Source organism: Rattus norvegicus, chromosome 2 (assembly GCF_021556685.1).
Source record: "Rattus norvegicus strain SHRSP/BbbUtx chromosome 2, alternate assembly SHRSP_T2T, whole genome shotgun sequence".
Taxonomy (NCBI): Eukaryota; Metazoa; Chordata; class Mammalia; order Rodentia; family Muridae; genus Rattus; species Rattus norvegicus.
Window position 1 is genome coordinate 46,663,503 of NC_141535.1, and position 23,998 is coordinate 46,687,500.

The following is a 23,998-nucleotide window of genomic DNA, read 5'->3' on the forward strand; positions in this document are numbered from 1 at the left end:
CCGGTCTGTTTCCTTCAGGGTCCGGCGGTGTCTCCGGCAGGGGTCCTGCCGCTCCTGGGCCCTCCCCCACGGGAGCCCAGAGGCCTTATACAGTTTCCTCTTGGGCCAGGGATGTGGGCAGGGGTGAGCAGTGTTGGTGGTCTCTTCCGCTCTGCAGCCTCAGGAGTGCCCACCTGACCAGGCGGTTGGGTCTCTCTCTCACCGGGTCTGGGAGCAGAGAGCTGCTGCGGGCCGGGATCCGCGGGTGTGGGACTTCCGGTAAACACAGAACGTGCCTGGTTCTAGAGAAATTCTGCTTCCGTGTGTCCCAAGCTCACCAGGCAGCTTTCTTGCAGCAGAAAATTTGGTCTTACCTGTGGTCCCGAGGCTCAAGTTCGCTCGTGGGGTGCTGCCCAGGGGCTCTCTGCAGCGGCAGCAACCAGGAAGACCTGTGCCGCCCCTTCCGGGAGCTTCAGTGCACCAGGGTTCCAGATGGTCTTTGGCTTTTTCCTCTGGCGTCCGAGATGTGTGTGCAGGGAGCAGTCTCTTCTGGTTTCCCAGGCCTGTCTGCCTCTCTGAAGGTTTAGCTCTCCCTCCCACGGGATTTGGGTGCAGAGAACTGTTTATCCGGTCTGTTTCCTTCAGGGTCCGGCGGTGTCTGTGGCAGGGGTCCTGCCGCTCCTGGGCCCTCCCCCACGGGAGCCCAGAGGTCTTATACAGTTTCCTCTTGGGCCAGGGATGTGGGCAGGGGTGAGCAGTGTTGGTGGTCTCTTCCGCTCTGCAGCCTCAGGAGTGCCCACCTGACCAGGCGGTTGGGTCTCTCTCTCACCATCCACACGATTTTAAAACACTAGAGCTTGTTGAGAGAGATCCGAAGGGCAAAATCTGCCTTTCCAGCTGGTTTAATGAGCTTAAGTTACACTGTGTGAGCACAAGGTGTTTTCCAGTGCAGGACTCTTCTAAGAGCTTCATCTTAGGAGTTTGGAGGATGCTAGAGAACTTTTGTTTTCTGATTTCAGTTTTAAAGACAAATTTCGATGCCTATAATGCCCATGGAATGCATTTTAAAGAACAACCACATGTTAAAAGATAGGATATAACATTTCCCTAGATACTAAAACTCTGGAAAAGTAATTCTGATTTTTCAATGACAGCAAATAGGTCCGAAATGCTTTTTTTTTAAATACACCTTTAATTAATTTATATCCTAGTTCATAGAGCCACCAGACCCAGTTCTCTAAAATACAGCACCGATCTGTCTCCCCGAACCTGGAAGCTACTTAATGCTCCCATTGTTTGAGACAGGGTTCAGCCTTCTTAACAGGCCGGCTGGCTAGTGTTGAGCCTTCTGCTTGGAAAGTTCCTTGGAATGACCAGCAAGACATTCGTTTGCTCCCCACACGTGTATGTGCATGAACAAGTCAAAGCACGAGTCTTCTCATCCCAGGTTTCTGTCTCAGTAAGTTTCAACCAAACTCAAAATCTGACTGTTCCTAAGGAATGCCTTTCAGCTTCTCCTTCCTCCCTCTGGTGACCATATGTTTTAGCCATCTCTTGAACTCATTCACTTTCTCCTCTGTTTCTTGGCGTCCCTTCGAGCCTGTGTTTCAGTGCTGTCACCTTCTGAGTTACAGTCTGACTGTGATCCTTTTCTAAGCCTCTTTTGATAGTGTCCCGACTCCCGAGGCAGTCATTTATTAAGTAGTCGTCTAACGTGTGCTGGCCATCGCTCTGTGCCATGAGAAGTAGGCAGTGGTCTGACTTACAAAGATTTTTCATCTCCAAATTTTACATTTCACTTGGGAGGCAGGTTACTGGGCCAGATAATAATCAGTGACACAGATTTTTACCAAGTGGAGATTTATAAGCCCATTAAAGGAGCAGCCAGCCACTCCTGTTGTAAAGGCCCTTTAAATGCTCAGAGACAACCCTTCCAAGGGAGAAGGCGCCCCTCCCCCTCTGTTGACCCACTCAACCTTCAGGTTGCTGCAACCCTGACTATAACCCCTTCATCCTGCACTTAGCCGGACACGACCTTCAGTGCCTGTGCTATCCCATTTCTCTCCTTCATTTTCCTCTGCCTTTCCTCCTGTGCCATCCTTTAGGTCTTGTCCAACTCCCCCCACCCTCCCACCCCCCCACCCTCCGCCCTCTGCATGTCCTTCAACCAGGCTGAGTGATTGAGCTGTTGTCTAGTTGATAGCGATCGAGGTTGCTTGATTACTAGTTGTGGGGATGTGAAATGCCCCACAACGCCACCAATAGGCTTGCTGAATTCGGACACTTGATCCCCATGTGGAGGTGCTGTTTGGAAAGGTTGAGAAACTTTAGGAGATGAAGCCTCACTCGAGGAAGTATGTTGCTTGAGGCGGGCCTTGGAGCTTACCAGTCTGGCCTTACTCCCTTTTCCCTCTGTATTCTGCACGTGCATGCAGTGTGACCAGCTAGCTTCCTGATCCTGCCACCACACTGTCCGTCACGAATGTATCTATCTGGAACTGTAAGAAACGCACGCACGCACGCACGCTCGCACGCACGCTCGCACGCACGCTCGCACGCACGCTCGCACGCACGCTCGCACGCACGCTCGCACGCACGCACGCTCGCTCGCTCGCACGCACCCTTTTTCTTTTAAGTTGCTTTCCTCAGGGTATTTTTATCTTCGCATCAGAAAAGTAAGAAACAATCTTTTGTGTTTGTCTTTGGATCTGCATACCAAAGAAAACCTTTGGGCTCTGCTGTGGACTGGGAAGGACACCTTTTGCTTTGATTGTCTCCCTCATTCCCTAGCTCACCCAAACCAGCTCCTTTCCTATTAACTCCATCGTTTAAAGGCACTCTTTTTTTCCTGGACACATTTTTAATTCTCATAAGCAGTGAGCTGTTCAGTTAAGTCTTTACCTTCTGCTCCTGACAATACTTGGGACATGCTAAGCATTCAATAAATAGTAAGCCAAACCCAAACCCAAATCAAACAGAAAACCAAAAATCAATTCTAAGGTAAATATGGTGACTGAAAATTGGCTCATAAGAGAATTGCAGGCTGCCGTAAGTATTTGTCATCTAGGAGCACTGTGTTTTAGCACCTTATTACCAAACACCAGTTAGATTAAGCATTTTAGCCCTTCCATTAGCATGCAGGACAGTTTCTGTTCGACCTGATTAGATCCTGAAGTCCTGTCCTTGCCTTCCTCAGAGGTCCTCTCCTTTCCCTTCCAGGGACAGATTCCCTTGCTTTCCTGTTTGTTCTTACTGTTATTCCGAGGCGTGTATTAGGAGCTGAAAAGATGGGGTAATTGAGGACATCAAGTGGCCTCTGGCTGTCAGACCAGGAGTGGTACACTCAACTTCCTTGTTCTTCTCTGGAGGTGACAGAATTCTGTCCAGTAGCTGGGACTGGAATCGATTAGTGCCAGAGAGGTGAAGCGTGGGAACATATGAGGATATTGTTATGAATGTCATTTAGTCATCTCAGCAGTTGATCTTATGATTGAGAAAACACTTCCTGCCTTTGAACACTGAACAATTCAGCCTCCAGGCCTGCCAGAGTGGGGAGTGTGGCAGGGAGGGCATGCAGGAGAATAAAAGAAACTCAGCTGGCTGGGAGGCTTATGCTTGCTTCATATTAATGATATTAACTCTGTATTCTGGCATTGCGTTACTTATTAATATGCCTGCTGGCATTGATTGAGTTTCTGAGTATGTTTTTGTTCAATACTTAATAGTTGTGTGTATTGTAGGTACAAACAATGTGTACTGGTCACTCAACCTCCCTTTCCTTTCCTCCCTCCCTCCCAGCTTCTAGTCCTCTCTTTCTCCATTAAGAATGACCAAACAAACACACAAACAGAACAACAAAAACCTTCCACATGTGAGAGAGAACATAGCTGCTTATTTCACTAACATAATGTTTCCTGCTCCACCCATTTTTGCTGTAATTAATTTTATGGCTGAATAGTAATGAATAATGTTGTATATCTAAATATTATCTGTCAATCATCTGTAGTTGGTAGCTATAATTGTTATCTATCAGTTATCCACTATTTATCTGACTTCACTTATCCATTTGTCTGCTGCTGATTTTATCCTAACTACTGTAAATAATTCTGCAGAACACATGGACGTGTATGTAACTCCTCCCTTGCTTTTCTCACGTCTCTAGATACTTGCTCGGAAATAGGAAGGCTGAGTCATCTGGTAGGCCTGTTTTACTGTTTCCAGGGATCTCCATATCGAGTGTCCTAATTTATGTTTTGAACAGTGTACAAGGTTCCTTTTCTTCTGCATACACTTAGCAGTGCTTGTTAGTGTTTTTATAATAGTCATCCTTACTGGGTTGAGATGCTATCCTAGTTTTGAGTAGGAATTTCCCAAGTCACTAATTCACATCAAAGATTTATGTGCATCTGTTGTCCCCTTGTCTTTCTTTTTAAATGTGGGTTTTTTTTTTTTTTTGGTTCTTTTTTTTTTTAAATGTGTTTTTTTTTTCCCTTGTCTTTCTTTTGAGAAGTGTCTGTTCAGATCATTAATAGGAGTTTGATTTTTTTGCTGTTGTGCCTTTGTGTCCTCCTGTATTTGAATACCAATCCCTTGTCAGATGAGTAGTATGCAAGTGTCTTCTCTCACCCTTCCCCCCCCACCCCCACCCGGAGCTGGGGACCCGAGGGCCTTGCGATTGCTAGGCAAGTGCTCTACCACTGAGCTAAATCCCCAACCCCTTCTCTCACCCTTTAAGTTGTCCTGCCTTGGTTGATTATTTCCTTTGCTGTTTTTATGTGCTTTTGGAATCCTTTCTATATTCGAAGTATTTCTCTCTTTATTTTCTTCTAGTAGTTTGAGATATTTTAGGTCTTACATTTGGGACTTTGATGATTCTGAGTTGTTTTTTTTACAAGGGTAAGAGATAGGGGTTAGATTCCAACATTAGGCTTTCCCTTGGCGCTCTCTCCAGTGTGTGCTTTTTGATGCCTTTATTGAGAATTAGTTTATTTCTGGAGTGCCTACTATGTTCTATTGGTCGTTGTTTCTGTTTGTGTGCTAGCACCATGACATGATGTTTGGTTACTGTGGCACAGTAATATACTTTGAAGTCAGGTGTCATGATGCCTTTGGTGTTTAATATAAAATTTAAGGTTTTTATCTACTTTTTTGAAGAATATTGTGAAAAGTCACTTAAGATCACATAGACATTTTAGTAATATGAATTATTCCAATTCATGAAGGTGGAATACCTTTCTTCTTGTGTCTTTTTATTTCTTTCATTGATATCTTCTAATTTTTCTTTTACTTCCTTGGTTTAAATTTATTTCTAGGTATTTTATTGGTTTTGTTTGTCTTTTAAAACCCCTTTGCTTCATTGAACTTATTTCCATTTTTAGTCTTCTTAGATATTTCTTTCCTCTGACTAATTTGGGGTTTGATTTACTCTTACCTCTCTGGGCCCTTGAGAGGTATCATTAAGTTGCAGGTTTTAGATCTTTCATTTATTTCGAAACACACTTTGTCTGCTTTGGCTGTGTCCCACAAGTTTTCATAGATTATTTCCATTCACACTTCTTTCAAGAGAGTTTTGAATTTCTCTTTGATTTCTTTATTGACTCACGGCATGTTCAGTAGCATCTTGTTGAGTCTCTGAATTTTCATACCTTCTGAAGGTTGTTCTTGTCAATTTCTAGTTGTGTTTCCTTGGTGATGTGAAAAGATACTGCTATGATTTTGACTTGGGTTTGCTGAGATTTATTTTGAACCTAATATTTGATCTATTAAGGAAGTTCTCTGTATTGAAGGAAAAAAGGCATGTTCTATAGTTGTGGGTGAAATGTTCTGGAAACGCCTGCCTGTGGTTAGTTTGAACACTTTAATAATGAGCTCACAGTCACCAATAATGTGTCAGTGACACATTTAGGAAAGACATTGGAACACTTTCCCTTGGTGGCATTTAACTAAGAACCAGCCCAGGTTTGAATTCTCTTCTTTACCTCCTTGTGTCTTTCTTCCTCCTTTCTGTGTGCTGCTTGAGTCTGAACCTGAGCCTTCCTGAAAGCTGTCTGGTAAATCTGTCCCTGTCCCTGTGTCTGTCCCCCTCACCCTCTCCTCAACCCCCCTCGCCCCCGAATGTATGTCTTTCTGTTCCTGTATGTTTGTCTGTGTCTTTGTGTGTGCAAGTGTCCCTAACGAAGGGCTTTCCTCTGTGTTTATTGACTAGCACAGAAAACATCACATAGAGAAGGAAGACGGGATACTTCATAGGACTCTTCAACAGAGCTATAAGGGATTAAGTCATTGACTCCAGTTGACCCCAACTGACCCAGATAACCAACATTATCCTTTATCAGACAATATCCATATGTTGCTTTCAGCATTTGTGGTGGATGCTCATTCTGTAAGATGCTTTCAGCCTCCGTTTCTGTTTCCAGCAAAGAATTAGCATAACACACTTGCATTACTCTGGTTCATGAACATGGCAGAGTGCATAATTTAAGACTAGAGCTGTGCATTAGTGTTGCCTTTAAAAGCTGTTTACATGGAAATACAAGGTAAGTAAAGTTGCTTGTTTCATTGTCTCTTAAAGGCATGTTAAACAAACAGGCTGGCTACAGTCTTAAGCTACCAACTCAGGCTGTGAGGCCCCACAAAAGTTGCCGTTTGTTAGCATGCAAGCAATCTTTTATCGTAATGCTTTGTCATTCGACTTAGAATGGTGTAATTATGATTGTTGCTTTTCTGTCTACGTGATCTATCCGTTGGCGGAAGTGTGCTACTGAGGTCTCCTACTGATGTTGTATTGGGTCTCATCTTTTCCTTTAGCTCTATTAATGATTGTTTTATGGAGTTCTGTGCTTTTACACAGCTTCATAGATACTTAAAATTGTTTATAGCTTTAAATTTTTAAAAATTGTGTGTGTGTGTGTGTGTCTGTGTGTGTGTCTGTCTGTCTGTCTGTCTGTCTGTGGTGGTGGTGGGGTGTACCATGGTGTGCATGTGGAAGCCATAGGACGAGACTTGAAGTTGAGTCTCTCTTTCAACTGTGAAGGTCACAACATCAATCTGAACTTGGGTCACCTGTCTGGGTGGAAAATGTGTTTAACCTTCTGAGTCTTCTGGCTCTGTCCCTATCTCATGGACTCTTTGGTCATTATATTCTGAGCTTATTGGTTTCTTTTTGCAGTTTTTTGTCTTTAAAAATATTCTGTCTCATGAAGAGTATCTATTTCTGATTACTTTTGGTTTCTGTTTTTGTAGGACATGATTTCAGCAGTTTTTTGTCTTTAAAAATATTCTGTCTCATGAAGAGTATCTATTTCTGATTACTTTTGGTTTCTGTTTTTGTGGGACATGATTTCATGCTTTCATTTCCTGCCTGCGTGGGTCTTACCAGTGAAATCAGTTTCTTGTACGTGCCATATTGTTGGGTTTTATTTTTTAATCCATTCAGTCAGGCTTTATCTTTTAATGGTGGGATTTAATTTATTAGCACTCCAGGTTTTTATATGTATGTAAGGCCATACTCTTGATAAATGTGTTAATTGTTCTATTTGTTCTGGGTATTGTTCGCTCCGTTATTTCTCTCATTCATCTCTGTGGTTCGGTGCTATTGCTCTGTTGACAGGGGCTGCTTCTGCTCCGTCTGCTGTTTGGCAACGAGACATGGTGGTACATGCCCACAATCTGAGCACGTAGGGGGTTGAGGCAGGGTCTTGAATTCAAGGCCAGCCTGGGATACATAGTGAGACTCTGCTAAAAAATAAATTTTCTTTTGATCTAATGAACTTTCCCTTAAATATGGCTTGGAAGTTTCTCGCTTTCGGGATTTAGAATTCTCTTTGTCTTGTGACTTTGACAATTTATGGTCAGTTTGGCTATAATAAGCTGGTGTGAGCATCGTTTCTGGACACATCGGTTTGGGTCATTTGTCTCTCCTATAACCATTATGTCATTTAACTGACTTTGTATGGCTTTCTGTGTTTCTTTTCCTCTAGGCCCTTCTGGGATGCAACCTTTGTACATTTAATGATGTCCCAAAGTTCTTGAAGGCTTTCTTCATCGTCCCCCATCTCTTTCTCCTTCAGTCTTCTTTCTTATCTGGTAGATATCTTTCAAAAGACTTGTCTTTGAGTTCAGCTCTTCTTTCTCTATTGATTTAGTTTGTCGTTGAGGCTTTTGACTGTAATTTTTAAATGACTTGTTGAGCTCTGCATTTCCAAGATTCCTGTTTGATTCCCTTTCAGGATTTCCGTTTCTTTGCTGAATTTCTCTTTTCTTATGATTTAGATATTTTTAAATGTTTTTATCTCTTTACTAGTATGTGTTCCATTTTACAAAATAGCAGGTTTAGTTTGAAACTGTCATACATGTTGTACTGTGTATTTTCTCACATTCTTTCCTCCCTGTGTTCTCTCTTTCTCATGGTATCCTTCTCCCCACTTCCTTTTCCACTCGCATGCCATATGCCTATGTCTGCATTATAAACTTTGCACATAAGAGCCGACACGCAATGTTAGATTTAATTATTTCGCTTGACAGGAAGATCTCCATTCTATCCATTTTCCTACAAATAACACAGTTTTGTTCTTTATTGCTGAACCAAACTCTATTGTGTGCATATAGCCCACATTCTCTTTTGCTCAGTTTCTTACTAACATGATGTATTATTTTCTTGGTCTTACTTATTTATCTGCATTTTCTTGATTTTATTCAGCTTCCTTATTTTAAATAAATCACTTATTGGGTATTTCATTAGTGTTGTTTTATTTAGAATCTAGTGTTAGAGAATTATACATTTTCCTGGAAGTATCATGTTGCCATATTCTTTCTCTTTCTAAATTTATTTGTTCTGACGCCGGTATGTGGTATTGAATTGTTAGCCCTGGGGTAGTGCAGTGCATTGCTTCCCTGGCTGTAATAAATGATAAACTGCAACACACAGTATGGCAGAGATAAAGAGACCCATTGTGAGAGAGCCTGGCATGGTCCCACCTTTAGTCCCAGCCCTTGGAGACAGAGGCAAGTGGGTCTCTGAGCTTTAGGCTACCCTGGTCTATTGAACTAGTTCCAGGACAGCCAGGGCTGCACAGGGAAGTCCTGGAGAGAGGGGAGGAGTTGGGAGAAACACCTTAGGTAAGCTAAGCATATGGACACTGTCCTTGCATGTGCTTCATCTATCTCATACCCAGCCAACCACCACCCCAGGCAGGCTGGGTAGTGACTTCCCCTTTGCTTTTGATCTAGCTGCTGGCAGGAGCAATGCGGTCTATCTGTATAGGTCCCATGGTGTCTTGTGAAGAAAGGCTTCTGCAGCCTCTGAGGTGCTGGCCTTAATAAAAGAATAACCTGCACCTGTGGGCTCAGAGGGGTCTGGGGGGGTTGTAGGAGTCAAGATACTCGCCTGCATCAATGTGGATTTCCAGTTTCACACAGCAGGGTTCTGTTTTTTATCCAACCTGGGCCTTTGCTTCCTCAGAGGGAGCCTGCTTAGTTGAGACCTTTTGAGGTTGGCTACTCCTTGATTTTTGGTATGAGTCTTAGCTTCCTCTGTCCGCCTGCTGTGAGAAGTGAGAGGGACCCTGACCTCTCCCAGCATATCCTTTTGTAAACCTTCAAGCTTGTCCGTCAGTACCCAGTTTCATTGTTCTCACGGTCATATCTGCCCTCTGTGCTTTGTTGCTTTACTGTTTCACAGCCCAGCGAGCGTGCACTCCATCACCACTCCCCCATCCCAGCTCATAACCAGTGGGACGTTGGCATCACTGCCAGGCTTTCCTGGGCCCCAAGTGTGGACAGCGACACTTTCATCTCAGTCTAGGATGGTTCAGCATCAAATCCCTCCCAGAGTCACCGTCTTAGGCCACTGCTGGTACCAGTTAGGTTCTGCGGGAAGCTCAACCCGAGATAGAACTTAACATACAAAAGGTTTATTAGAGGGGGCTCTGATTCAGCCCCCGGCAGATGGCAAGGGAGCAGACTAATGTAGATGAGGAATTTGGACTGCTGTTCAGCGTCAATGAGAGCCTTGGCAGCTCCTTTGGAGGGTTCTAATGAAGAAGAGACCTCACAGAGATGTCCTGAGATGGCTGAGAGAACGCCGAACCTTTGTACATCGTGCTGGGCCCGTGGGACACCCTAGGAGGCAGGAGTGGCCTTTGGGAGCAGCTTTCTTCAGCAGGGTCACTCTAGGAAGAGGAAGGAAACGTAAAGCAGCGTCACTGTGTGGTCCATTTCCTGACTTGTGCTTTTCCTCCCCATAGCATCTTTTTATGGTGAAAGCTACGTGGGGCTCAGCATGGCAGAGGTTTCCCCTGAGCTCTCGCTTCAGTTCAGATTTCAAACCAGCAAGCCACAAGGCTTACTCTTCCTTGCAGCTGGGAAGACTGACTACTGCCTAATAGAACTTCTGTCGGGAACATTACAGGTATGCTTCTAAAAACATGTCTTTAAGATACGTAAACATCCAATTTCTAGAGAACAGAAGGCAAGAACGAACTGTCTCTCACTGGAATAGAGTGTAGATGACATCCATGTATGCAGAATGGGATTGTCCCCGGATTTCATGTCTTAAATATTACCTGCGTTCTAACGGCCCCCTCTTAGGTCCCAGTCCATCCCATGAGAGAACCCACTCTCCAGAAGGACATTGCATTCACCCCTCTCAACAACTAAATCGATTCTCTGAGGCCTCCGTACCTCTCGGCACTGCTGGGTTGGGGATTTAAACCTCACCATGAGTTTTATTAGGGTCAGTCTGTAGCAACCCATTCCCCAAGAGCACAAGGGATGAACATCTTGATGGGCTTCTTTAATTATGGCTCTTGTCTCTTTCAGGTAAAAGTAAAAGTGGGCACGGGGAAACAGATCCTCCTTTCTGAGCAAAGACTTCGTGTGGATGATTTGGTCTGGCATTCGGTGGGACTGCAGTGTGGCAAAGATCATGTTTCCTTGGTCATTGACAAGCATCATGAGACAACCGGCCAGCTGGCTGGGGGGATGCGTAACTTCACCTTTCACCATGGAATCTATGTAGGAGGTCGTGGGGGGCTCAGTGTCCCTTACCTGGACAGAAAGACCCCCAATTTCCGAGGATGCATGGAGGATGTGGTGTTTAACCAGAGGGAGATCCTTACGTCCCTTAGGTCTTACCCTGGCTTTAAGAAGGTTAATGAGGTGTCACTGGGGTGTAGCGATGAGTTTTTTGCTGGGAAGGATGAGGCCATTAGCTTTTTCAGCTCTAGGTCCTACGTCACCTTCCCAGAATGGAAGGTGTACCACGGGGAAGGGATCCTGAGGTTTGCTGTGCAAACCGAAACCCCACAAGCTTTGCTTTTGTTTCAGTCAGGTAGAGGAAGAGATTTTGTTGCCTTGGAAATCCATGAGGGTCAACTCAAGGCTCATGTAGGAAGGGGCGGAACAAAAACTCAGCTTTCGTCGTTCAGCTTGGTTAGTGACAACAAGTGGCACATTGTTCAACTCAGAGTCGCGGGGAGGCATGTGGACCTCATGGTGGATGAACATGGGGAAAGGGCGGGGCTCCCTCTGCAAAGCCAAGAGTTCATGTCTGAAGGACCCCTGTTCGTGGGAGGCCTGAATGACCGGATGTGGGAAACAGCACACAGCTTAGAACTTGTGTCTGTGCCCGGGAAATCCATTCGAGGCTTGTCTCTGAAAGGGTGCCTGCAAGCCTTGGAAGCCAATTTGGAAAAGAGAGCATTACGGGATGCTCTTGTCTCCAGAGACGTTTCTGCTGGGTGCACAAGCGAGGGTCTCCGTGGTACAGATCCTCCTGTGGCAGGGGAAGATGTGCTTCCGCCACAGCCATCCCCTTCCACTGCCGCCCCCAATGCCAGTTCTCCTCTGAAAAATCGAAGTGGCAGGTTTTTGGTTTTGAATAAGCTGGAAGTCCAAGAAGGTGGACGGGCCTTACTGGGACAGAGGCACATAGAAGTGGGTGTGGACTTCATGTATCTGGGTATCAATTATTCCCAGATACTGTTTAATATACAGGAAATGCCAATGCACGGGTTCCTTCAAATAGATGTTTGGCCTGCACAGGAAATGGAGCAGACTTTTACTCTGTCAGATCTGAGGCGTGGGAAAGTGTGGTATGTCCACGATGGTTCGGAAGAGCCTACAGATTGTTTTACGTTTCGGGTTTCTTCTAATAGCAAGAAGGTGGTGCTGTCCCAGCTGCAGGATCTCGTTGCACATGTCTTTAACATTGTCGTCCTTCCAGTGAACGACCCCCCGTATCTCAGGCTCCCAGAAGGCCACTTGCTTCTCTTTGAGAACACCAAGCAGCGACTAACACCTGGCCTGATGCAGGTGTTAGATCCTGACACGGATGCTCAACACCTCAGGTTTTCAGTTCTTAACACCTTCAGTTCAGAGGCTGGGTTTTTAGAAAGTGCCAAGGACCCTGGGAAAGCCATCAGTGATTTCACAGACGCGGATTTACAAGATGGCAACATTTTCTATGTGCACAGGGGTCATCAAAACTCCCGGATCGTTCTGAGAGCAACTGATGGTGAACTGGTTAGCAATACTGTGGTGTTGCGGGTCATGGCTGTCCCCTGGGACTTTGAAGTGGCTGATAGGACTGGCGTGGTGGTACCACAAGGTGGTACCGTTCTCATCACCGGGAGCAACTTGTCTGTGAAGGTGAATGGTGGACAACATGAGCTGGACACTCGCTATGACATCACACATCCACCTCAGTTTGGCCAAATTCAGCATCTGGGTTCTAACGGAGAATGGGAACCAGTTAGGACCTTTTCTCAACGTTCTGTTGACCGGGGTGAGATCCGATACTACAGTTCATTCAAAGAATTGCAGCAAGAAAATGTTACGGATCACTTTAAATTTAAAGTTAGCATAGAGGGAAGAGTAAGCAAAGAGCTCCTGTTTCCTGTGACTGTGGAGTGGCTGCAACTGACACTTCCGAAAAATATCCCTCTGGAGATTAGCAACATAAACAGGAAAGTATTGGACTCTGGTCACCTGCAGGCTGCAGCAGGGAGTGTGCAAGTAGCTGAGAGGGAACTGTTTTTCAAGCTACTGATGCCACCTAAGAAAGGGAAGCTGCTACTCGGCGATGAAGTACTTAAATCCGGTTCGATGTTCAGTCAAAAGAACGTTACAGACTCTATGGTAAGCTACAAACCTCAGGGGAGGCCCTGGGAACACTCCCAGGATTCTTTTAGTTTCTCAATAGTTGTAAAACAGGTAGAATCCAAAGGTCATACCTTCAGGATAAACCTTGAAGTAGATAAGACACATATCACTGTAACAAACACTGGACTGTATGTAAAAGAGGGAGAATGGACAATAATTACAAAATCAGAATTCTTTGTTCAAACATTGGACCATCGTATCTTCCAATATAAAGTCACCAAGAGTCCTCAGCATGGGGAATTGAAATTGGTCAGCTCCTCTACTTCTCCGGGAAGTGAGAGTAGGGCCACTGGATTCACAGATGACGACATAGTGAGTGAGAGGCTGATCTATGCTCATGATGACTCTGAGACCCGCTGGGATGAATTCGTCATTTTGGCTTCTGCCACAGGCCTGGGCCAACAGGGAGGGGTCAGAAGCCCTGACTCTGAGCACGTGTCTACAGAAATCAAAGTCAGCATTTCTGTTGAGTTGAAGAATGATGAGAAGCCAGTGCGTGTGGTAGATAAAATCTTTCATGTCGTGCGGGACAGCCAGCGGTTGCTGACACTAGCAGATCTCTGTTACCACGACCCCGACGTAGATTTTGATGATGGCCAGTTGCTCTATACTAGACATGGTATACCAAATGGAGATTTGGTGAAAGCCACTGACCCGACTCAGAAGCTCTACCAGTTCAGACAAGAGGATCTACGGGAAGGGCGTGTGCTCTTCAAGCACAATGGTCCAGACTCTGCTCGGTTCCTGCTGTTTGTGACAGATGGCGTCCATTATACGTCATCCCTTTTGGAGGTCAGCGTGTCAGAGGCCTATATCCATATAATTAACAACACAGGGCTGCTTGTGCACAGAGGGAGGGACGGCTTTCTAACAACAGCCAACCTGAGCGTCACCACAAACCAAGACGTCAGAACGGACCATGAGTTTGAATTCCACGTCGTGCAACCCCCGAAACATGGCAGACTCCTGGTCAACAATTCTGCCTTTCACTCATTCTCCCAGCATGACCTAAAGCAGGGACATGTGACTTACAGGTACAACGGCGATGGCAACTCTGATATCTTTAACCTGACAGTGACAGTTAAAGATACCTCCCTAGATGTGAGCGTCTGTGTCCAAGTGTCCTCAGAGGATCACCAACATTACAGTCCGATTCTGCACAGGGAGAGCCTTACAGTTGAAGGAAAACCAGTAAAACTGAGTAGAGGAAAGCTCCAGGTAGGTGATATCCAAAGCGTTGATCGTTCTTACGGGCTTAGAGTAGTAGGGGCTTATAATCCATTTGTTTGCTTCTGGGAGCATCTTCTTTGTCTCTGTCTCTGTCTGTGTCTGTCTGATTTGGGTTTGGTTCTAATGTATGCATATGTGCACACACTTATGCACATATTCACGTGCGTCTGAGATGAAAAGTTAGGAGGTTTTCAGTTTGATTTTACAAGTTTTCCGACAGGTGGAAATAAAATCTGCACAACGTTCAGCCTTATTTTAAAGCTGTGTGTGCCCACGTGTAGTGTAGTAAGAACTAAGACTTTGGGAGGGAGGTGCATATTATGATAATTAAATTAAGAGCTCTTCAATTTTATTTGTTGCTGACAGCAGCACTAGCAATGTTTCCTTTGACACGGGTTAGTCTGTGATTGGAGGAAGTAGTGGCAGACATAGAAAGGATTCCCCAAACAGTGGAGGACAGCATTGCGCAGTCTCTTGACTTCTGGATATGGCCTTGAAGTGGATGGATCAAACCGATCTTGACCAGTGGAGTAATGCCAGGGTGAGAGCAAGAGCCACAGATTTCCCTCAGGCTCTGCCTTGGAACTTCTAGTGAGCATTGTCCTGTGTATCAGTGTGACCAGGCTGTTGATGTTTAGGGGGATTTCCTGTAGGGTACAGGAGGGCGAGCTGTACTTTTTGACAGCTGCCCACACATGCAGGCTGTTCTGACTTTGCCTTAGGAACTCGAGGCAGCCTTCCGAGTGCAGCCAGTTATATCAACAATGAATTTGAGCTACAATCAGTTTGGTGAATAATGAGTCTTCACTAAGGGAATAGAAGGCACCCGCAGTTCGTAACCCTTTCCCAAACTTACAGAGTTAATGCCTCTTACCACAAGGGGGCATGTTCACCCTTGTGATGAAATGAGTTGCTAATTAAGGTTTGGAGATGGTCTTTGCTGAATCAATACAATGAAAGCGCATAGGAAGTGCTGAGCTGGATAGAACTAAAAAGGAAAGAGCCCGTCACTCTACAGTTGTGAGAAGTTACTGAGTCAACTGTTCTTTTTTCCGCCACCTTCGATTCTTTATAATCCTCCCAGCAAGGATGAAATTCATGGCCCTGCAAATGCTAGAAGCTAGGCAAGCCTCCAGCCCTGTCCTGTAACATTTAATTTTTTTAACCTAAATTTTTAGACTATTTAGGGTTGTAGTGCTGCGTGCAGGTACTTAATAGCTACTTAAGAGTTGTTGACTTAATTTTTAATCCTTATTTATTTTTGTGACCAGGGCTGATATTTCAAATATTGGCATGGGCCCCAGATCAGACCTGACCTTAAATGGCGTTAACAACCCTGCTTGTAACTTAAGCCACTTGTCAATATTAAGAGAAGTCATGTGGTTCGTCAATGGCTTTGATTGACTCTTGCAGTTCGTCATAGGCCTTTTTCTTGTGTCTGTGTGTTGTGTTTGTGAACACAAGGCTGGGAACGAAGAAGATATCCCTTCCGAGGCAGTGTTCATAGTCAGAACTCTACCAGTACATGGATACCCCCAAAAATCCACAGCAGAAGGCAGCATCATGGGTGCAGATGGGAAGCCCACTCTGAGCTTCACCCGGCAGGATATTGATGATGGCAATGTCCTTTATGTCCAGACAACTCCCGGCCAACAAAGGGATCAGTTCATCCTAGATGTGACAAAGGACTCCCAGGTTGTAAGGAGAGTGGAGATGCTTCTGGATCTCATCCCAAAGTGGATGCCTCTAGAGGTGCAGAATCTCACAGTTCAAGCAGGGGGCTCCAAAGCACTTCTGCAGGACCACCTCTGAATTCCAAGCAAGTATTTTGAGAGTCTTGACTGTGAATTTGTTCTCCAACCACCAAAGCACGGTTATGTTGAAAGTTCCATGTTTCCAAGAGTTAAGCTAATGAAATTTTCCAGGAAAGAGGTAATAAATCTCAGTTAATATGGTTGAGTATGTTGTGCCAGATGGGGGCTGGCTATCATTTAGACTCACAGGCTTTGTTGGTAATGGGATTTTAGTGTCCGGCTTCCCATAAGATGCTACTGTCTGCTGCGTCCCTGTGGAGACCGTGTTAACATGGTTTAAAAATCTTCAGTGACAGAATACTTACAACTTCTGGAGAGGAGTCTATGTAGTATAAAAGCACTTCAGCATTTCTTTTCACTGACCTGAATTGAGAAATTGCCATTAGATCCTGGCTCTCTTGAGAATGCACTGTGAGGGATTATCCCTGGAGAAAACCATCCCTCCCCTCATAGACCCTTTAAATATTTGAAAGAGGAGTTACCAGATTCCCTTGAACCTTGTCTTTTTTGTTACATTCTCCTAGTCTTCTAATTTGCCTGTACACCTTGAATTGACTGTGCATCCTGACTGTCTACCTCTATGTGAGTGCCCATCCTTCCCACTGATCCTAGGAACACTCGGCTGACTCATCTGTAGTGAACATTTTTTCATTCATGTAGCTATTCATCCAATCACCAGGCTTTTTACAGAGGACATACTATATGCTAAACATGGGCCATGGGTGTCCAGAGTGGCTCAGTCCTGGTAATCCTCAAGCTGGATATAACTGGTCCTCTGGCATCCAGATGAGAGCGGATGAAATAACCGAAGTTAACTCAAGGGTGCTGTCAGGTTCTTCACTTTGGTCTTATTGTTAGACTTTGCTGTCTTATCATGAGGAAATGAAGGATCTCCACCATTTTCTTTTAACTTTGAAAACTGGCCTGCAGATTTCCCTGGCAATATAGACTCTTTGGGTTGGAAACCATAAACAACCTCCCTGGCTTTGCCTCTACTGCTAAAACCACATGCATGTTGCTTCATTTTGCTTTTAAGAATTTCAAGTTGGGGACTGAAGAGTTGGCTCAGCAGTTAAGAGCCCTGATTACTCTTCCAGGGGACCCAGGTTCGGTTCCCAACATCCACGTGGTGACTCACAACCATCTGAAAATCTAGTTAAAGGATCTGACATGACTATCAGGCATGCAAGTGGTGTGCAGACATAAATACTGGCAAAACACCCAGATGTAAAATTAAATAAAAATTTGAAAATCCAAGTCATGGGATTCTTAATGGATTCAAATTCAGTCTCTAAAGGCTCAGTTCGGTTACTGTGTGTCACCATGGTAACCGAAGCATTTGCCTCATGAAATGCTGTGGAGGAACCAGACACTTCATCTTTAATGAGGATGCTCTCTTCTTGTCTCTCACGTTGTGTTTCACAGTAGTGTTGCAGAATTGACAAATCCAATTCTAATTGGAGAGCAGGGGAGAAAATCATAAGTAACTCTTTGCAAAGGGACAATGTTTAATCTAGACTCTGATGAGTTGGATAAAGATTGTAGAGTCAGAAAAAGGCAGTGCAAGTTAAAGGAGCAGCTTAGCCAAGAATGTGGAGGCCTGAGAGATAGGGCCCATCTAGGTAGCTGAGGAACACTCCACAGGCTGAGGGTGTTTGAGGCTCCATTTGGAGGGTTCTTACCTCTACATCAACTGTCAAGGAGGCTGGACAGGTATCATCTGAAAGCCATGAAGGAACAGGATGCAGAGGTAGGAAAGCAGGAAGCAGCTTCTCCCCGTGGCCCAGGGAAGATGACAGTTTACCCACATTATGAATGGATCTTTGCTTTGGTCAGTCATGGCGTCCATCTCAAAGGCTGGAAAGCACAGAGTTGGCATCTGCTTGGGTGTCCGTTGAATCAAATGCCCTTTATGCCATGTACTCTGAGTCTTGCCTCAGTCGAGCCAGTGACTGGCTGGGTTCATAAGAATCTTTTTGGTTGAGATCTGTGTTTAGATACATATGTTACCTGGGGCATGTGTGTTATCGAGCAGCTTGCTTATAGACGTGTGGCAAGGTCACAGGAGCCTGTTTGCCAGCTGATTCCTCATCCTATATAATATATAATATTCTTCATTGTATATAATGTCTGTAGTCTCTAGGTTTTGAGATATTATCATTGTCACTTAAAGTGACACAAATCCCATGTGTCCATAGCCTCCAGTGTCTAGTGGAAAGTCCCTGGCTTCATTCATTGACTACTAAGTTTGTGAGTATCTAGATCAAGGTGATGGAGACACGTGGTGAACCAATCAGACCACTCCCCATCTTTGTGGAGTTTTCTCCCCAGATGGGGGAAAGTGGGAGGGAGAGAGACAAGAAATGTGAAATTCATAACGTGTTGAATGAAGATTAATACTATAGGAAAAATAAATAAACCAGAAAAGCAGATATTTCACCGACCTTTGAAACACAGGAATAGATACCTTCTTTCTCAGCTTTCAGCCAACATCATGAACTGGTATGCTATTTTGGAACAAATTCCTCATTAAAGGGTGTGTGATTTGGCAGAAGGGATGCATTTCTCCGGGAAAAGTGCCCTAGAAGTGAGCACTGTCCGTGTCCCTAAAGTGCTGTCCCTTCCGAGGTCTCTCATCTGCGGTCAGTCCTTCTCCTTGCTTGTTCACAAGTAGCTTTAACACAGCATATTCCAGGAGTCTGGGGTTAGCCTGTTATCTGGAATCTTCTACCCACAGAACTCCAAAGAAACTCTCATAGCACCTGCATATGAGTGACTGTGATTTTTCCCTTGAGGCCCTAACTGAACTTTTCAACCCTTGTCAGAAACACCCCTGTAAGATCAAAAGACTTTGCTTAAAGGAAGTGCGCCACAGGAATGAGCAAAGTTGAACTGCTAAAAATTTTGGCTAAATTTTGTCAAAACAAACACAGCCCTAGAGACTTGTTCTGAATTCCAGCAACTCCTTTGGGGTGTTGGGAGTTCTCACCATTGTGTTTGAGTCACAGACTCATTGAAACTAAATTCCCATCTGGTTTAAACATTCTCTGCTCTCTGGTCTGAACTGTACTCGCTAGTATTTCCAGTATAGTCAAGAGGAAAGGAATTTGATCAGAATTTTGGTTACTACAAATCAAAGAGAAATAACTAAATCATCCAGTGGCTTTTTCAGAATTGAAATTAAATATATGGAATCTTAATCAGGATAAAAGAAAATATTTACAGTTGCTTTATTACCATGAAAGAGTGCTTCCATGGCAGAATAATTTGATTGTAATGTATTCTGTCCACAAGAGATGTGTAGCGTTAGAGACACATAATTTACTATGAAGGTGAGGGCTCAAGATTCGGAGACCATCCTAGTTACATTTCTGTTGCTATGATAAAGCACCCTGACAAAAGTGATTTAGAGAGAAAGGGATTTATTTCAGTTTACAATCCCAGGTTATAGTCCTTCATAGCAGGAGAGTCAAAGTGGCAGAAATGTGTGTCACATACGTAATCAGGAGCAGAAATAAATAAATACATGCATGTTGCTTGCTTACTTGCCTATGTTTAGCTCTGTTTCTCAACTCTTAAATGGTCCAGGACCCCTTGTCTAGGGAATGGCGCTACCCACAGTGGGTTGGGTCTTCTACATCAATGAACTAAATTGAGACCACTCAGAGACATGCCCAAAGTCCAACCCAATGGAGACAACCTGCCGTCGAGACTCTCCTTCAGGGTAAATCCAGGCTGTATCAAGTTAACTATCACTTACAATCAAGCAGAACTTGAGACTTTATTGTGCTGTCCCATTAGTAGGGAGGCTGGGTCATGCACACTCAGTACATATCACTGTTAGAAACGGCATTTAAACGCGAGAACTCTGCAACCAAGCCAGCATTCTCGTTACCACACCACATTGCATTGTTTTCCTTAGATCTACTCCTCGGGGGAAGTGGTGTTTCACTTATTTCTTGGACGAAGTGTGATGCCGACCATCACAGCTCCTCTCTGATCCTCACTCAGACGTGCTTCTGTACTTGAGGGACTCTCAAGCCAGGACTTCTTCTTAGCAGTTCCTTCATGGTTTGAGTTTCAGCTCGTTGGTGCTCTCGTTGGTTTCAGGTGGCGCAGGAGTCGATTGACTATGTTCATAATGGCAGTGAGGAGTTCGACAGTCTCACCATCTTGGCGAACAGCTCCGAGCTTGGGAAACAGAGTCTGCCTCAGACTCTGTTTGTGACCGTTGAGTCTGTAAATGATGAGGCTCCGGTAGTAACAGCCAATAAAGTCCTCCAGGTAAGTGCTGCCTGCTTTTGATTTCACACGAGAACTTCAGGGCAACCAAACTGGTAGTTATTTATATCATTGCTATTGTAAAACACCAAGGCATATGTATGGCCACGTACGGATGGTAGCGTCTCCTCTATGTCAAAGAATTACTAGCTATACCTGTCAATGTCCTCTTGGATACTGTTGGGAGGTAATACTTTCTGTGTTTCCTTTTACTTCTTTTTAACACTTGTTCATTTGAATGGTGTGTGTGTGTGTGTGTGTGTGTGTGTGTGTGTGTCTATGGTGTTTACACGCACATTTGTGGAGGTTTGAGAACAACTTGTGGACACTTTCACCAGGTAGGTTTCAGGAATCTAGCTCAAGTCATTGGGCTTGGTGGCAAGTGCCTTTACCTTCTGAGCCATCTCACTGGCCTGGTTTTCTTCATTTCTCGAGCTGGTACCACTCACAGTGTTCTTGCTAAGACATGGTCTTTTTGTGGGAGGTTAGGGAGGTGTCTGACCGTGGACAGGTCTCCCTAGGCTGGTAGCACAATGGCTAAGAGAGTGAGGTTTGCAGAAGGCATATCTGGATAAGAGTCCTGACTTCACTGTTGGATTTGTGACCCTGTGTCTTAGTTGTGTAAATTGCTGTGAACAGACACCGTGGCCATGGTAGATCTAATAAAAGAAAAATTTAATTGGGGCTGGCTTACAGTTTAGAGCTTTAGCCCCTTACGGTCATGGCAGGAAGCATGGTGGCCTGCAGGCTGACATGGCGCCAGAGGTGGAGCTGAGGGTTCTACATCCTGATCTGAAGGCCGCAGGAAGTGACTGTGACCCAGCAGACCATCAGAGGTTTTGAGATCTCAAGGCTCTCCCCGAGTAATGCATTTCCTCCAACAAAGCCACACCTACTCCAACAAGTCTATCTCCCAATACCAGCGCTCCCTGTGAAACCTTGGGGTGCATTTTTGTTCAGTCTACCATATTCTACTCCCTCTCTTCATGGGCATAATGTGGCATGCATTTTGTCCAACTTCTAGAAGTCCTCACAGTCTACAACAATATCAAACTTGTGTAAAGCTCACTCTCTTCTGAGACTCTCGAAATCTCAACTCTAATTCCCTGTAAAATCAAAATGGACAAAGCAGACTACACACTTCCAATATCACGGGATATATATTACCATTCCAAAATGGATGAAAGAGAGCACAGTGAGGAAATACTGGACCACAGCAGAACCGAAAACCATCTGGGCAAACTCCAAACCCTGCACCACCACGTCTGAGGTCAAAATGTTCTTCATGTCTTCAGCTCCGTTCAGCTTTGTTGACGGCAACACACTTCTCTCTCGGACTGGTCCCCTCTCTGCTGATAGCTTTCCTTGTCACCTGTCACACACCCCTGGCATCTCCAACATCTTAGTCTCCAAGGCAACCCAGGCTTTACCTTCACAGCTTTACACAGTGGCCTCTAGGCCTCCATGCAGGGACACCCCCGACACATGCCTGGCTTTAGTAGCTTTCCTTAATCTTGGAAAAAGATTCCATAACGCCCTTTAGTAACCAGACTTTTGGCTACTTTGAGGGTTCCTGATGCAGTAAATTGTTAATACGCTCTAAGCTCCCAGCAGGTGTATACGCCTACACTGTACCCACACGAATGTTTGGGATTCACGAATGAAACACACACACACACACACGCACGCACACACATGCACACACATGCACACACACATGCACACACATACACATGCACACACACGCGCACACGCACACGCACACACTTATTTTTAATATTGGGTGGGCCCTTCTAAACCTCCCTGTGGCTAACACACCCCTCTGATATTCCTGAGTATTTCCATAATATTTCTGTGTTTTTTTTTTCGAAGAAATCAAAATTCTCATTATACCTTTCTTCTATCCTTGACTCTAAAGCCAGAACCATTGGGCCGAAGCTTCCAAGTTTTGCTACTTGCTTGTTCTAGAACTCAATTACGTGTTCACGATCTTTCTGTTTTCAATAGTATCCTTCACTGCCTTAACTTGGCTATCCTGGAACTAACTCTGTAGACCAGTCTCATCTCAAAAGCCTCCTGCCTCTGTTTCCCCAGTGCAGGGATTAAGGATGTGTACCACCACACCAGACCTGAAGCTATTTTTTAATTCCTTTTCACAAGTTGGAAGCTTAACTGGGTCTTGCCCTGAGGTCACCACTTCCTTTATTCCATCTAACGTCAGGCTTTTCTTTATTCTGATTATCTCCTTAAACACAGGATTTAGTTTCATTCCACTTCCTGGTGCCCCCTTTCTCCTTGAACTGTACACTGTTTTTTTCCTTGTTTATCTTGCTCCTTTTCAGTATAGATCTTTATTAGAGTGAACACCAACAACTACACAACCAAGTCAGTCAATACGGGGCTGTTTTGAAATTTCCTCTGCCAACACAAATCATCTAATACTCTTCAAATTAACCTCAAGCAAACTTTTCAGATAAGGGCAAAAGGCAGCAATGTTTTTTTTTTCAGCCAAAATATCACAAGAATAGTCACTAGGCCACATGCTAGTATCCTTTTCCTCAGAAACCTCTTGTGCCAGACCCACAGTTCAAATAACCCTCAACACCACTGTCCTCCATGTTCTTACTTAGGATGGCTCATTAATCCCACTTAAAACATCCAGCTGCCTTTCTAACCCAAAGTCCCAAAGTCCACATTCCTCCAAACAAAAGCATAGTCGGGTTTATCACAGCAGTACCAAAGTCTCTGGTACCAACTTCTGTCTTAATTGGAGTTTTATTGTTGTGAAGAGACACCATGACCACAGCAACTCTTACAAAGGAAAACGTTTCATTGGGGATGGCTTATAGTTTCAGAGGTTTAGTCCACTATCATCACGGCAGGAAACATGATGGTATGCAGGTGCACATGGTGCTAGAGATGGAGTTCTACTTCAATATCAAGATGAGCTCTGCATCTTGATAGGGCAGCAGGAAGAGAGAGTGAGCCACTGGGCCTGGCTTGGGCTTCTGAAACCCTACAGCCTACCCCCCAATGACACACTTCCTCAAACAAAGTCACCCCTACTCCAACAAGGCCACACCTCCTAATAGTGCCACTCCCTATGGACCTGTGGGGGTCATTTTCATTCAAAACACAATATACCATTCTCTTAAGGCTTAGAGATCGTTTTGGAAGAGGGGTCAGGAAGATTGTAAGAGTCAGGGGTGATTGATAACATGAAGGAAACAGTATTTTCCAGATATCACAGGGTAGATGCACATATGAACCCAGCAATTTTGACAGCTTGCATAAGGCCCATTTTTAACCTCTTGTAAGGCATAATGTCTAACAAACTATAGTTAGGTTCCACTCTTTAAATACCTTTTCTTCCTATTCCTTTATTCTGCCTTTCATTCTTTGCAGTGGGAACCTAGACTGGTTTTCAGAGTCCCTCTTCACTGGTCCTCTGTCCCTCCCTTTCCAAAGCTCCTCACATTCACAGCTAAAGAATTCTGAGTAAATGTCTCTGGTTGTTCATGTGGCTGAATTTA

The 23,998-nt window shown here is 44.6% G+C and overlaps 1 protein-coding gene across 3 annotated transcripts in view; it reads left to right on the forward strand.

Moving 5' to 3' along the window:
- Cspg4b (chondroitin sulfate proteoglycan 4B) overlaps window positions 1-23,998 on the forward strand; it is an 84,235-nt gene that overhangs the window by 19,763 nt on the left and 40,474 nt on the right. For 2 of the 3 annotated variants that reach the window (XM_087618155.1, NM_001134510.2), the window contains exons 2-4: window positions 10,224-10,387; window positions 10,798-14,358; window positions 20,295-20,468. In XM_087618155.1, the coding sequence (XP_087474281.1) occupies window positions 10,259-10,387; window positions 10,798-14,358; window positions 20,295-20,468 (3,864 nt within the window). In that variant the 5' untranslated portion in view covers window positions 10,224-10,258. The remainder of the gene's footprint in view (window positions 1-10,223; window positions 10,388-10,797; window positions 14,359-20,294; window positions 20,469-23,998) is intronic. The other variant, XM_087618160.1, reaches the window with a different exon arrangement.